Source organism: Pseudophryne corroboree, chromosome 2 (genome assembly GCF_028390025.1).
Source record: "Pseudophryne corroboree isolate aPseCor3 chromosome 2, aPseCor3.hap2, whole genome shotgun sequence".
Taxonomy (NCBI): domain Eukaryota; kingdom Metazoa; phylum Chordata; class Amphibia; order Anura; family Myobatrachidae; genus Pseudophryne; species Pseudophryne corroboree.
Window position 1 is genome coordinate 931,920,756 of NC_086445.1, and position 14,100 is coordinate 931,934,855.

At 47.2% G+C, this 14,100-nt stretch overlaps 1 protein-coding gene across 1 annotated transcript in view; it reads right to left on the reverse strand.

Annotated features, from left to right (window-relative positions):
- TOMM70 (translocase of outer mitochondrial membrane 70) overlaps nt 1-6,361 on the reverse strand; it is a 117,205-nt gene extending 110,844 nt beyond the window's left edge. Inside the window, exon 1 of the mRNA XM_063956235.1 lies at nt 6,018-6,361. Coding sequence (XP_063812305.1) covers nt 6,018-6,245 — 228 coding nt within the window. The 5' untranslated portion in view covers nt 6,246-6,361. The remainder of the gene's footprint in view (nt 1-6,017) is intronic.
- Nucleotides 6,362-14,100: the final 7,739 nt, after the last annotated feature.

The window sequence follows — 14,100 nt, forward strand, 5'->3', positions numbered from 1 at the left end:
CTGACCACTGTCGTGTCCATAAACAACTTCTGGCAGATATGGACATCGCACTTACTCTTGATGCCAGAGTGCAAATATCCCTCTGTGCATCTCGCATATATAGAAATGCATCCTTTAAATGCTCTATAGTCAATAAAATACTGTCCCTGTCAAGGGTATCAATATTTTCAGTCAGGGAATCCGACCAAGCCACCCCAGCGCTGCACATCCAGGCTGAGGCGATCGCTGGTCGCAGTATAACACCAGTATGTGTGTATATACTTTTTAGGATATTTTCCAGCCTCCTATCAGCTGGCTCCTTGAGGGCGGCCCTATCTGGAGACGGTACCGCCACTTGTTTTGATAAGCGTGTGAGCGCCTTATCCACCCTAAGGGGTGTTTCCCAACGCGCCCTAACTTCTGGCGGGAAAGGGTATACCGCCAATAATTTTCTATCGGGGGAAACCCACGCATCATCACACACTTCATTTAATTTATCTGATTCAGGAAAAACTACAGGTAGTTTTTTCACACTCCACATAATACCCTTTTTTGTGGTACTTGTAGTATCAGAAATATGTAACACCTCCTTCATTGCCCTTAACAAGTAACGTGTGGCCCTAAAGGAAAATACGTTTGTTTCTTCACCGTCGACACTGGAGTCAGTGTCCGTGTCTGTGTCTGTGTCGACCGACTGAGGTAAAAGGACGTTTTAACGCCCCTGACGGTGTTTGAGACGCCTGGACAGATACTAATTGGTTTGCCGGCCGTCTCATGTCGTCAACCGACCTTGCAGCGTGTTGACATTATCACGTAATTCCTTAAATAAGCCATCCCTTCCGGTGTCGACTCCCTAGAGAGTGACATCACCATTACAGGCAATTGCTCCGCCTCCTCACCAACATCGTCCTCATACATGTCGACACACACGTACTGACACACAGTACACACACAGGGAATGCTCTGATAGAGGACAGGACCCCACTAGCCCTTTGGGGAGACAGAGGGAGAGTTTGCCAGCACACACCAAAAACGCTATAATTATACAGGGACAACCTTTATATAAGTGTTTTTCCCTTATAGCATTTTAATATATATATAGTCATATCGCCAAATAAGTGCCCCCCCTCTCTGTTTTAACCCTGTTTCTGTAGTGCAGTGCAGGGGAGAGCCTGGGAGCCTTCCCACCAGCATTTCTGTGAGGGAAAATGGCGCTGTGTGCTGAGGAGAATAGGCCCCGCCCCCTTTTCGGCGGGCTTCTTCTCCCGTTTTTCTGAGACCTGGCAGGGGTTAAATACATCCATATAGCCCCCAGGGGCTATGTGAGATGTATTTTTAGCCAGAATAAGGTACTATCATTGCTGCCCAGGGCGCCCCCCCCAGCGCCCTGCCCCCTCAGTGACCGCTGCTATGAAGTGTGCTGACAACAATGGCGCACAGCTGCAGTGCTGTGCGCTACCTTATGAAGACTGAAAAGTATTCTGCCGCCGGTTTCTGGACCTCTTCACTTTTCGGCATCTGCAAGGGGGTCGGCGGCGCGGCTCCGGGACGAACCCCAGGGTGAGACCTGTGTTCCGACTCCCTCTGGAGCTAATGGTGTCCAGTAGCCTAAGAAGCCAATCCATCCTGCACGCAGGTGAGTTCACTTCTCTCCCCTAAGTCCCTCGATGCAGTGAGCCTGTTGCCAGCAGGACTCACTGAAAATAAAAAACCTAACAAAACTTTTACTCTAAGCAGCTCTTTAGGAGAGCCACCTAGATTGCACCCTTCTCGGCCGGGCACAAAAATCTAACTGAGGCTTGGAGGAGGGTCATAGGGGGAGGAGCCAGTGCACACCACCTGATCCTAAAGCTTTTACTTTTGTGCCCTGTCTCCTGCGGAGCCGCTATTCCCCATGGTCCTGACGGAGTCCCCAGCATCCACTAGGACGTCAGAGAAACTAGTGAATTCCATCCCTAAAAAGCATTTGGCTGTGGTTTTCTTTAAAACCAAAGTCTATTGGACAGTGCTTCACTGACATTTAACAGTGTATCAGAGTAGTGCAAAACGCCTCTAAGACAAAATACAAATGACAACAAAACCACACCCCACCTCATGAACAAATGTAAACTAGAAGGTAGAGAATTTTGGCGGAATTCAATTGTGGCACGCACCAGCAGCCACTAGATGTTGCCCAATAAAGCAATTTAATGCCAGCGCCTGCATTTCAGCTCGCATTCCCCAGGACCCATTTGGGCACCAAACAAAACTTTTTGCGATAGTGCCCAGCACTTTGGTCGGGTTTAGCGGCTTTACACAGCTAAAGCCGACCTTTTTGGGCGCGATCACAGCGGAAAAAAAAAAAAAAAAAAACTAGAATTGCGCTCCACGATCTACGGTCATTTTAGACAGATCGAGGGCACAAAACAATGCAAAACATCCCATTTAGGCGCACAAACGAGACACTTCGCATATTTCTGCTTGCCACCTCAGGAAGCTGCAAGCAGAAATTCTGGCGCCGGCAGGGATCACACCCAAATGGCAGAGCAACTGAATTGCTGTTGTTGAGCGCCATATAGTGGCCAGTACCTAAAAAAAAAAAACTGAATCGCCCCCAGTAGGTCTTCACTTCTAAATAGAGATTTAAGGAGAGGAGGTATTTGAACAATAAACTAGATAGATATAAACCAAAAAGGGATTACACTGGATTAGAGGGACAAAATTAAATTTAACAGTGCCATTGTGGAACAGCCCCCATCCACACTTCAACTTCAACCTACACCATATAGATGTGTGCAGGGAAACGTGCAACGTCAACAGTATTATAATTGGCCAATATGTGCACAGCAGAGGATAACGGTGATGCTCGGCGGCACATTACCCGTAAGTGAATATGATCATATTCTAATATGGGCCACTCCATCATATAAGGCAGGGGTGGGGAACCTCCGGCTCGCGGGCCGCATACGGCCCGCAAAGCCGTTGTTCTGGCCCACCCGCTGCTGTAGGTCAGTGAGACATGCCGCCCCTCCGTCCAGCAACGGCGTGTCTCAGCTGTCAGGGCAAGGAGGAGAGCACAGCTATGTCCGACGGCAGCGGCGGGTACGATCCCAAACCAACCGCTGGTTCGTGAGCCAATCAAGAGCACCCAGTACCACTAAGGGGCATAACTACTGGCTGGCAGGTTAATTTTTAAGTTGATAATTTTTGTATGGCCCCTGAAGGACTTTATAAATATCCAAATGGCCCTTGGTAGAAAAAAGGTTCCCCACCCCTGATATAAAGGCACAATTCTCAATAGTAACCACTAGGGGGTACATTTAATAAGCTTTAGTTTCCCATATCAAAGGGTGAAGGTTAAATTCTACAAGACTAAAAAACCTCAGCCGTCACTACCACGTGACCTGCGACAAGATGGGGGAGGGGCATGGTCAGAACACGGGATCCTAAATTTACCCCTGCGGCCTCGCTTCGCTCGCTAATAGGTTACTAAAGGGAATAGTTGTTGACGTGTATAGTGAGAGTGCATCCCACAGACCTTCCTCCTGCCCCTGATGTCAAAAGACCTCCCCTGTGTGCCTGGCAGCTGTCTTGGGGGTAAAAAGTAACGTCACGATGTTAAAGATGTTCCGAGGTTACCGACCGATATTCCGATGTTTAAGACTTTTTTTTATTTTTTAAATATTTTAAAAAAATAATTATTTCATTTAACTAAAATAATTTTGTATAAGGTTAAATTCATATTCTTCACCTAATTCACTCACAAAAAAAACAACAATTTCGGAGCGCTTTTTTTGGGGGGGGGGGGGGGGAATCGTCCGTTAAGTGGTTAAAGGGGTAGTATTAATTTCTAATTGGTGTATAAAAATGTATTTACATAGCGGACATTTATTATTGTATGGCTATATACTGTATATACATTGCCCTGTTGTAAAAGCATTAAAAAGGGAAATCATTAAGGGGGATTTAATTTACATATAAGATGGATGGGGGGCATTTAATTTACTATTTTTTTCAACCCCTTAAATTATTTTCCTTAACATCATTCTATTATCGAGTACTCTACTACAACACATCCGACTGGGACCTTTCCACCAACACAAACTGATACATTACTCCAGGATACGGTTACATTGCCGGCAGTCATGATACAGACGCCGGAATACCGACCGCTGATAATGCCGATAGCTGGAATTCCACAACACCCATAGAGTGAGAATAGAACGTGTGGTGAGAACAGCGAGTCCACAAGGGTTCTGTTACCGCTCACCCCATTGCCGGCATTCTGGCGTTGTTATGCTGACCGCCGGGAACCCATACCCAACGCATCACTAGTACACTAGTCACACTTTACACTCAACACACTCCTATTAAACTCTTGAGCACAATTCCACAAAAATAAAGAGGGAAGCTCATATCAGAGACACCAAGATATTATTGTACCATCTTCCCCTGCTATTCGTGCAGCGACCCTACACAATGACAAATGGGAATGTATGTATAGCCCAGGCTGTAGGAAGGGGGGGGGGGGGGGGGAGGTTTAGGCTGCGTGTATGGAGGCATTGGGGAAAGGTAAGTATACTTACCTTTCTCCTGTTGGGACTCCCACCATCGAGATGCCACGGTCAGTAAACGGACCACCGGCATTTCAGACCCAATGCCCTCAGACTATATCCCATACTTAAGATATAATGACGCCAACTCCTTTTGTTTCCCCATAATACCGGTACTGGAATAAAAACAGATAGGCTTCCAGCAGCAGCCACAATCTAAGATACTTGCTTTTAAAGCTGCAGGTTTAGTAAAAGCAAAAATGTGCTTGACACAAAAATAAACCTACAACTATTCCTAAGCCAAACATGCCGGCCAGCTTCTACCTACTATAATTAATATGTCCATTAGGAGTCAAACCTACTCATATGGTGGAATTGTCCATAAATCATGTCTCTACGCATCTTCTAAATGCTCTATTTAGATACGCTGCCCCTATCATTTGTATATTTCCTAAAATGACTGCGACCACCCAAAGGAATCAGACCCGTTACATAAATGTACAAGATACTGCAGAGCCATGAGATGCTCCCACATTTCTAGAGGTATCCCTAAGTAACAGTTACAATGAAAAGACTAAGAGGCTTGCCATTGCAGTGGCGTGTAAACACTGGAAACAGCAGCCAAATTCACAACTCATTCTAGTGTCGCACATTCTGCGAGTACGGCGGTACTGTAAGTGCGGCATACAGCCACCGTCATGATGTGGAATTATACTCCCCAATAATAACACTTGTACAAGGTACGATGCCTGCCTTCTGTGTCACCTGGGATTCCTGTACAAGGTACTATACCTGCCTTCTGTGTCACATGGGATTCCTGGATTCTACAGAACCATTTGTAAGGCCATAGCTCCATAAAATCTTAACTACTTCCAACACTGTATTTTAGTGTGTCAATTTCTTCTAATGCAGGAATGTGAAAGACAAAACCCCTTCAGCCTGCTGTCTGACATCCCGATCCCCTACTTGTATCAAATATATTATATATTATCACACGTCCCTGCTATAGTACCACATATAGCTGCTGTTCCATTAGAATATTGTATAGGGACATGCCGAAGGGGGGGGGGGTGTATATGAATAGTACATGTGAGGGTACACACGAGGTATAGGTGAAAGACATGAGAGCCACATGCGATGTATACGAAATGGACACAAGTGGCACACGTTATGCACAGGTGAGGAGACGTGTGGTATACATGAGGCACAGGTGAAGAGACAGGTGAGGTATAGGACGACATGAGTGACACATGTGAGATGGCCATAAGTGGAACACGTTATGCACAGGTGAGGAGACATGTGTGGTATACGTGAGGCACAGGTGAAGGGACATGTGAGATATAGGAGAAGGACATAAGTGGCACGTGAGGGGTACATTGTGAGGCACAGGTGAGGTATATGAGAGGCACATGTGAGACAGGTCACCGCCCTCACCACTCATTCTCTGGGTGCTCCATTACCACACCCTGAGCTCCATATCTCCTATGCGCCCTCCCCGATTCTCACCATCTCCTGCGGCGGGTTAGAGTCCGGGTTTTTGCTACCCCCGCTGGGCACCGGGCTGGCCCGCCCCTCCGGCGTTCTCCTCTGGTTGTCCCTCTTCGTAGACTTGTGCCTGCTCCACAGATACAGGGCTCCGGCTCCCAGGAGCAGTGGGGCCCCCACGGCCAGGGCCAGCTTCCAGTGGGGAATCCCGGGCCCGCCTTGCGGCTCCACGGGCTTGGAGGCGGCCATATCTAATCCGTCCCTGCGGTGGCTGTGGACACGGGGTGAGACAGGGAGGTGAGGTGCCGGAAACGCAGAGCAACCTGGGAGCCGGTAGCTCGGGATCACTTCCGGGATAGTAGACAACAGAAAGCGCGCTCCCCCTGCTGGTCATTAGTACGTGCTGCGGCGCGGCCACTGTGACTGAAACACTTGCTGTGGAGTGAGTGTGGCAGTAGCAATGGCAGCTGTGGCAGCAGGACTCCAGTGATTTGCCTGCCACAGTAGCAATTTAACAGTTTTATAAACTTATGCTATTGCTATTATCATGTAATTTACAATATTAGTTACGTGCTGAATAATTGCAATATTAGTTTCGAGCGGAATTAACATGCAGTAGTGTTAAAGTGTCCCAGCAAAACTCCATTGTGTTTTCTTAATTCCAAAGAGACCACACCCCCAACCCAACTGGAATTTTTGCTACTTAACTAATGGATCTTAAAGGCCCTACACACTGGCCGATATTCTTCAGAGATATGAACGATCTCGTTCATTATTGAACAAGATAACGTTCATATCATGCAGTGTGGAGGCACCAGCGATGAACGATGCGCGGCCCCGCGCTCGTTCATTGCTGGTGCCCCGTCGGCTGTGCATGCAGGCCAATATGGACGATCTCGTCCATATTTGCCTGCACTTCAATGTAGCCGGGTGACGGGGGAGTGAAGAAACTTCACTCCCCCTGTCACTGCCCCCCCCCCCCGCGCCGCCCGGTCGCCCGTCGGCCATATCCGCTGTCGGGCAGCTTGGCTGCGGATCTTTATATGTGTAGGGCCCTTAATGCCATTAATGAACGAGATACCGTTCATATCTTTCAGTATGGAGGCACCAGCGATGAACGATGCACGGCCCCGCGATCGTTCATCGCTGGTGCCCCGTCGCCTGTGCATGCAGATCAATATGGACGATCTCGTCCATATTTGCCTGCATTGCTATGGAGCCGGGTGACGGGGGGAGTGAAGAAATTTCACTCCCCCCGTCACTGCCCCCCCCCGCCGCCGGGTCGCCAGTCTGACGTATTGGCGGTCGGGCAGCTCGGCGGCTTATCGCCGTGTCTGTAGGGCCCATTAGCTATATGTATATAAATATATTCCAAAAAATTAGGTGGTGCTCCCAGGTCATAAATTTCAGGGTTCATGACCCGGGAGTCCGTCTGTGCATGCGCTGGGAGGGAACCGATGCTGAAAGAAGCTCATAGACTGCTACAGCTGTGGTTCTCAAATTGTGTGCCGTGGTATCCTGGGGTGTATCAGGACACTTGCAGGGGTGCCCCGGGTTGGTGATCCAGACCCAATTAAAATTATTTATGGTAAATGTAATAGGCAAAACCAATGCTGGTAGCTGCTAATCATAAAATATGTGGACGAACAGAGGCAAATCTTGGGGGTCATTCTGACCCACTCGCTGCTTTTTGTCGCAGGCGAGCGAACGGGTCCCTACTGCGCATGCGCCGGCACCATAGTGCACCGGCACATGCCAGACCGCCGAAGGCCGTGGCAGGGCTGCGATCGCCTCTGCCTGATTGACAGGCAGAGGCGATCGTTGGGTGGGAGGGGGCGGAATGGCGGCGCTGGCCGGGAGCTACTCTTGAAGTGCAAAGGCATCGCCGCTGTGCGCTGCCTTTGCACTTTGTTGAAGTCGAAAATATTGCAGTACACACATCACGTACAAACTACACACAGATGGCCTCCGTGCGCGTACTTGTTCTGCCGTGCGTGCACATATTCGCAAGTTGCGTATGACCGCTCACGCGGTCCTGCGTATTAGCGCGCGGTATGAGTAATTACGGTAGCATTTGTAATCGCATGGAAAAGCCATAAAGACACATTACATATTTAATACACATAGCGCACAATTTACACATAGTCAGCCTGCACCACACCAGCGAGTTACACTTGCTTAAAGGGTATAATAACAAAGGGATTCACCTTTACAGGATATGAGGGCACAGAATTAGGTTAGGAGGTGGTGTTTGGTATCCAGCTGTAGGGTATATTAAGAGCAATATTCCGGTGTCGGTTGCGGAAGATAGCACACTCCTGCGAATAGATATGCATAGGAGCAGAATATTAATATCAACTGTATTTACTGTACTCCTGATATTCGGCGGGAACCCAGTGGAGACCAACTGCAAGTGCACCAGGACCAGACATCGCCCACCTATTCAAACCGACCTATGACCTCTCCTGTACTGTAAACGACCATCCCAGTGACCAATAGATGAAGAGATTACAGTTTCCATTGTATTAGGTTTTGGACAAATGTATAAAAAGCCAGCTGCAGGCCTGGTCACACACAATCTCTGAAGGTCATCTACCTTGATGACTGAGGACCGGAACGGGAAGCGCAGGCGAACAAACGTATGTACCATTGACTGTAGCCTTTTTCTCTTATTGTATTGTATTATTCTTGTAACCCCCTGCTAAGTAAAATAACCGTTGGTGGGTTGGACCCCAACATAGTTTTTGAAATACAATTGGTGTCGTGTCCCATTTCCTGCTAAGGTTAAAGTTGTATTTCTATAACAAGTGTAGCTGCATTGTGCTCTCACCGTGTCCGTGTGTGTGTGTATGCACTGCGTGTACTTTGTATGTCCGTCGCTGCGTGAGTACGCAAAGTGCATACAGGGTACGGGCCTTTGTACGCTAACTGTGTAAAAAGTACGTAGGGTAAGGATTACATACAGCGGCCGCAGCGGCTCGAATTTAAGTGTATTAAGGTATTGCTTTTGTCCTGTAAAATAATCAGCATTCACAATTGGGGGCTCGATACGGTTTTTCACACACTCAAGGGCTAGTAGATCATAGCAGACTTTAATCTATCAGCAAAGGGTGGAAATACAGCTTTAAGTTAAACCTTTTTCTGGTTGCTTGGATGTTTTAAAACCCTATTTGTGTGCTGTTAGATTGCGTCTGCTCTGTCTGGTCTGCAGAGGTGCTGGAAGAACCCAGAGGGATACAGGAAAAAAGCTGTTTAAAAATCTCAGTGTAATTTTTGGCGCGAAACAGTGCACACAGGGTGTACCGATACTTTGCATACCCCCTCTCACATATTTTTGTCACAAGGTATAGATTTTTAGATCAGTTTAGATCTGTGTGAAATCAGATACATTTGTTTGCTATATAGATAAATTTGAATTGGTGTGTTAAGGGAGTAATTCTAAAAACACAAAACGCAGTTCTGGCCTGGTTGTAAAGGGTTACACAGAACAAGTGTGGGTTGTGTTTGTGAGCGATTATAGTTTGTATTGCTCACATTTATAGAGATTGTGTGGTTTGTATTATTGTAGATGCACGTTTTGTAGACGAGGGCCGGACAAAGTACAGGACCGCGCACGCGGCGTAAAAGGCACGCACGGTCGCGTGTTTATGCAAAGTTGCGTAAGAGTGCGGACGCTAAGTACAAATCACACGATAGTTCAATTAAGGTGGGATAGTATACCTTGAATACAAATAGCACAGTACTATCCGATTTCAAAAGCAGATTAGTATACGACTTTTGTCTAAACTGTACTGCCTCTGGGGTAAAGCTGCCAATCAGAAAGAGTGGAAATTTTTTCTGTACAGAAAAACGCTGTGTATTTGTGTGAGCTGAAAGTAGGAGTGAGTGTATAGAACCCCGTGAATTTGGGATCCCGTCGTTGGTACACCAAGTAAGTAGAGGCTTGGCGGCGTGAGGCGGCTGACTCACGCTGAATACAGATAGTGAAGTACGCAAATCGTGAGGAGATTTGCAGAGGAGCGTAATAGGGAATTGTGCATTGTGTAGTATTGAAGTAAAGGTTTTTTGTTACGCTCCGGCTGAGGAGCGCAGCTTGTATATTCGACTCCAGTGGTCGTAGAGCGGATAGGTAACAAGTATCTATACGCTGTGCGATTAGACTGCGCGTTTGTGGGTGCGATACGTGACGCAACTTGATACCCTTGTGCGAACGTTTTGCGCAAAACTGCGGTATCAGCGCCGTTTAGAGCATACGCGTGATTTGTGTATAAGTGCATAGGGAGTTTTCGCTGGTCTCTCTCAGGAAAATCTCCAACAGTAGATATTCACTGGAAAAGGTAAGTCACTCCTAAAAACTTCCAGTGAATAGAAGCCAGTTAGGGCCCTAGGTTGGGTACATTGCCTTGTACTATCAACAGTGTATCATAGTACTGGCCATCGTGGGCGAGAGTGGGTGAAGAGTGCTCTGAGAACTTTCACCGTCTGCTTGCATTGTGTATTTTGGTGGTGTTTGTGGGAAAGGACCCACAATGGGAGCCAGTTGCTCAAGTAAGAGACGTATGGTGGCCAGGGTTCAGGCTGAAGAGCCGCGGCCCAAGGGGTCAGCTAGGTTCATTATGTGTGGGAAATATGATCCACATGCTGAAGCTCATTGTGATGAATGGGTACGTATGACTGCGGAAGATAGGGCATCATTCCCTAGAATGGGCAGCTTTGAGCCAGAGGTATTACAGAACATAAGGATTAGGATGTGTATGATAAAATACAACAAACAAAGGATTAGACATACAGATTGTTTAAACTTGTGGCAGCAAGAGGGGGATGTGCAGAGGAAATTGGCTCGCACAGCAGGTTCCAAACCTAGCGGGAAAGCGATGGCGACCGCACCACCATCACCATATGTTGATGGGGAGAAATTGGCTACAAGCAATGATGCATTGGTACAGGATAGGAAAGTAATTGATCAATGTGCTAACCCTTGCCAGCTGTGTCCCGTTTTAAATTTTCCCCAGGACTGTGAGCAGGAAGATGAGCCCAGCACGATATCGGCACACTCTCTAGCAGCCACCATACAGAATACTCAGGTTGGCACAGCCCAACCACCAAGAGTTGAAGCGAGCCCCCCCAGCAGAGGGGTGAGTGATGTTGTGTCCACAGGTAAGTACGGCACCATACACTATGCAGAGACAATAGCTCCCCGCATTATAGAGTCAAGCCAAAATGATGTAGTTGAATTAAATCCTGTCAGGGTGATTGCAGTTCCCAACGGGAGAACTGACAATCAGGGAGTAACTCCCATCAGGAACATTGCCATGCATTGTCCTTGGTCCCGAGCAGAGTTAAGGTCAATTATGTCAGAATTCCCCGATCCCAGAAAAGATCTAGTCGGATGCCAGAAATTCGTTAGAGAGTTAGGTAACGCCCATGAACCCACAAACAAAGATTGGCAAACAGTGCTACGGGTGTGTTTACCCTCAAATATTGACATCACGAAATTCATAACGGATTGTAAGTTAGATGCAGAAGTACCTCTCACTGATTAATACAATCAGGAGAACATAAAGCAAATCAATCTGCAATTAGGACAATTAGGAGTGTATTTCCCTACTGTTGTTAAATGGAATAAAATCTTCTCCATAAGAAAAGAAGGAAGGTGAAACAGCATCCGAATATTTCCATAGAGCACTGCAGGAAATAGCTAGATACACTGGGATCGAGGACATTAAGGATAATGCACATCACAGGGAGGTAGCAGTCTCGGTGTTAATGGATGGTTTAAAGGAAACACTAAGGACAAGGGTGCAAACCTCTCTACCTAACTGGAGAGGTATCTCGATGGCTGCGTTGAGAGAGTCCACTATCGAGCATGATCAGAATATCACAAAACACAGGGAGTCGCAAGGGGATAAGCTGATGATGGTAAGTATACAGGCACTTACAGGAAAGTCCCATCAGCCAAAACCCCAGACCCCTGATGATAAGTCACGGGTAATAGTATGCTACAATTGCCAGCAGGAAGGGCATTACTCAAGGGAATGTAGGAATAAAGGGACACATAATGTATACAGACCTCCTAGACCAGGATACGAACCACACTATATAACACATAGTTGGGAACAGGGACCACATAGAGGGGAAACACGGAGGTACCCACGTAGGAGGGACTGGCAGACCTCCAAAAACTCTCAGTTATCCCCCTCACATATCGTAGCTGCCAATGCACTGCGGGAAGGTCCCACTACACAATAGAGGTCAGGCCACACCTGTAGTCTACAGCCAGTGAAGTTGATTGCTAGCCTTGGAAAGGAACCTGAGGTCATGGTTGATGTAGCTGGTGTACCATTACCTTTTCTTGTAGATACAGGGGCGGCCAGGTCAGTGTTGAATTCCACATCAGGTGTAAAAACCACGGGAAAAACGATTTCGTCAATGGGAGTAACAGGAACTGTGCAACAATAACCTTTTTGAGTAGACCTGCAAAGATTACGATAGGGCCCTTGCAAACCAAACATTCTTTCCTGTTGGCAGCATCGGCTCCGACTAATCTACTTGGCAGAGACTTATTGTGTAAAATGAGGTGTGTCATATATTGTACTCCTGAGGGTGTCTTCTTGGATATACCTGAGAACCACGCTCAAGAAGTGTAAGATATACTAGACACCCCTCAAAGGCTAATGTCGCATTCTACTGTTATAGACACGTGTCCATCAAAGGTAGAGGAAATGATCTCGCAAATACCAGGTTCCCTTTGGATCAAAGATGGACAGGACACTGGATTGATGGCGAATGTAGCTCCAGTAGCAGTACAAGTAAAAGATGGCAGGATAGCTCCAAAAATCGCTCAGTATCCTCTGAAGCCAGAGGTAGAATTAGGAGTGTACCCCATCATAGAGCGGCTGCTACAACAGGGCATCCTAGTCAGGACGTCCAGCACCGCCAATAGCCCCATCTTCCCTGTGAAAAAGAGTGGGGGGAGGGGTTACAGGTTAGTGAAGGATTTAAGGGGGATAAACAAAATAGTTGAGAGCCAATTCCCCGTAGTCCCCAATCCAGCTGTCATCCTCATGCAAATCCCCCCACCGCAAAATTCTTCACTGTCATTGATCTCTGCTCTGCTTTCTTTTCTGTCCCTCTTCACCCTGACAGCCAATACCTTTTTGCCTTTACATACAGGGGAGTACAGTAAACCTGGACTCGACTTCCCCAAGGTTTCATTGACAGCCCTAGTATTTTCTCCCAGGCCTCACATGACTGTTTGCAATCTTTTCAGCCTGAGAGTCAGTCAGTGCTAATACAGTATGTTGATGACTTGTTGTGTTCTGACTCACTCGAGTCGTCTTTGGCAGATACTAAACAGCTTCTGTTTCACCTTTCCCAGACAGGACACAAGGTTTCAAAAGATAAGTTGCAGTTGTGCCAGACCAGGGTTAAATACTTGGGACACTGCTTGACGCAAGGACTTAGACACCTCACCGCTGATAAAATACAGGCGATTCGCGACATGACTCTGCCACAAACTCAGCAACAGATCCGCACTTTCCTCGGAATGTGTGGGTACTGTCGTAACTGGATTCCGGGGTTCTCCATACTGGCTTTACCTTTGCAAGAAATGGTCTCTTCGAACAAACCAGAACGGGTCTCTCACACAGATGAGTCCGAACTGGCATTTGAGAGACTCAAACAGTGTTTATCACAAGCACCTGCATTAGGTATGCCAGATTATGAGAAGCCCTTTGAATTATACGGTATTGAAAGTGCTGGGTGCGCGGCAGGAGTCTTAACACAGAGACATGGTGATGCCAGCAGACCGGTAGCCTACTACAGTGCACAGTTGGACACTGTAGCACGGTCTTTCCCCACTTGCTTGCGAAGTGTTGCAGCGATAGCTTTGCTGGTAAGTAAAAGCGAGGACGTAGTGTTAAGACATGACTTGACCATTCATACACCTCATGCAGTGTCAGCCTTACTAAACTCCGCCCAAACCAGACATGTCTCATCTGCTCACTTTACAAAGTGGGAATTATCTGTGATGGCCCTGGTAAACATCACCATTAAGAGATGCAGCTCACTAAATCCTGCAACTTACTTGCCAAGTGTGCCTAGT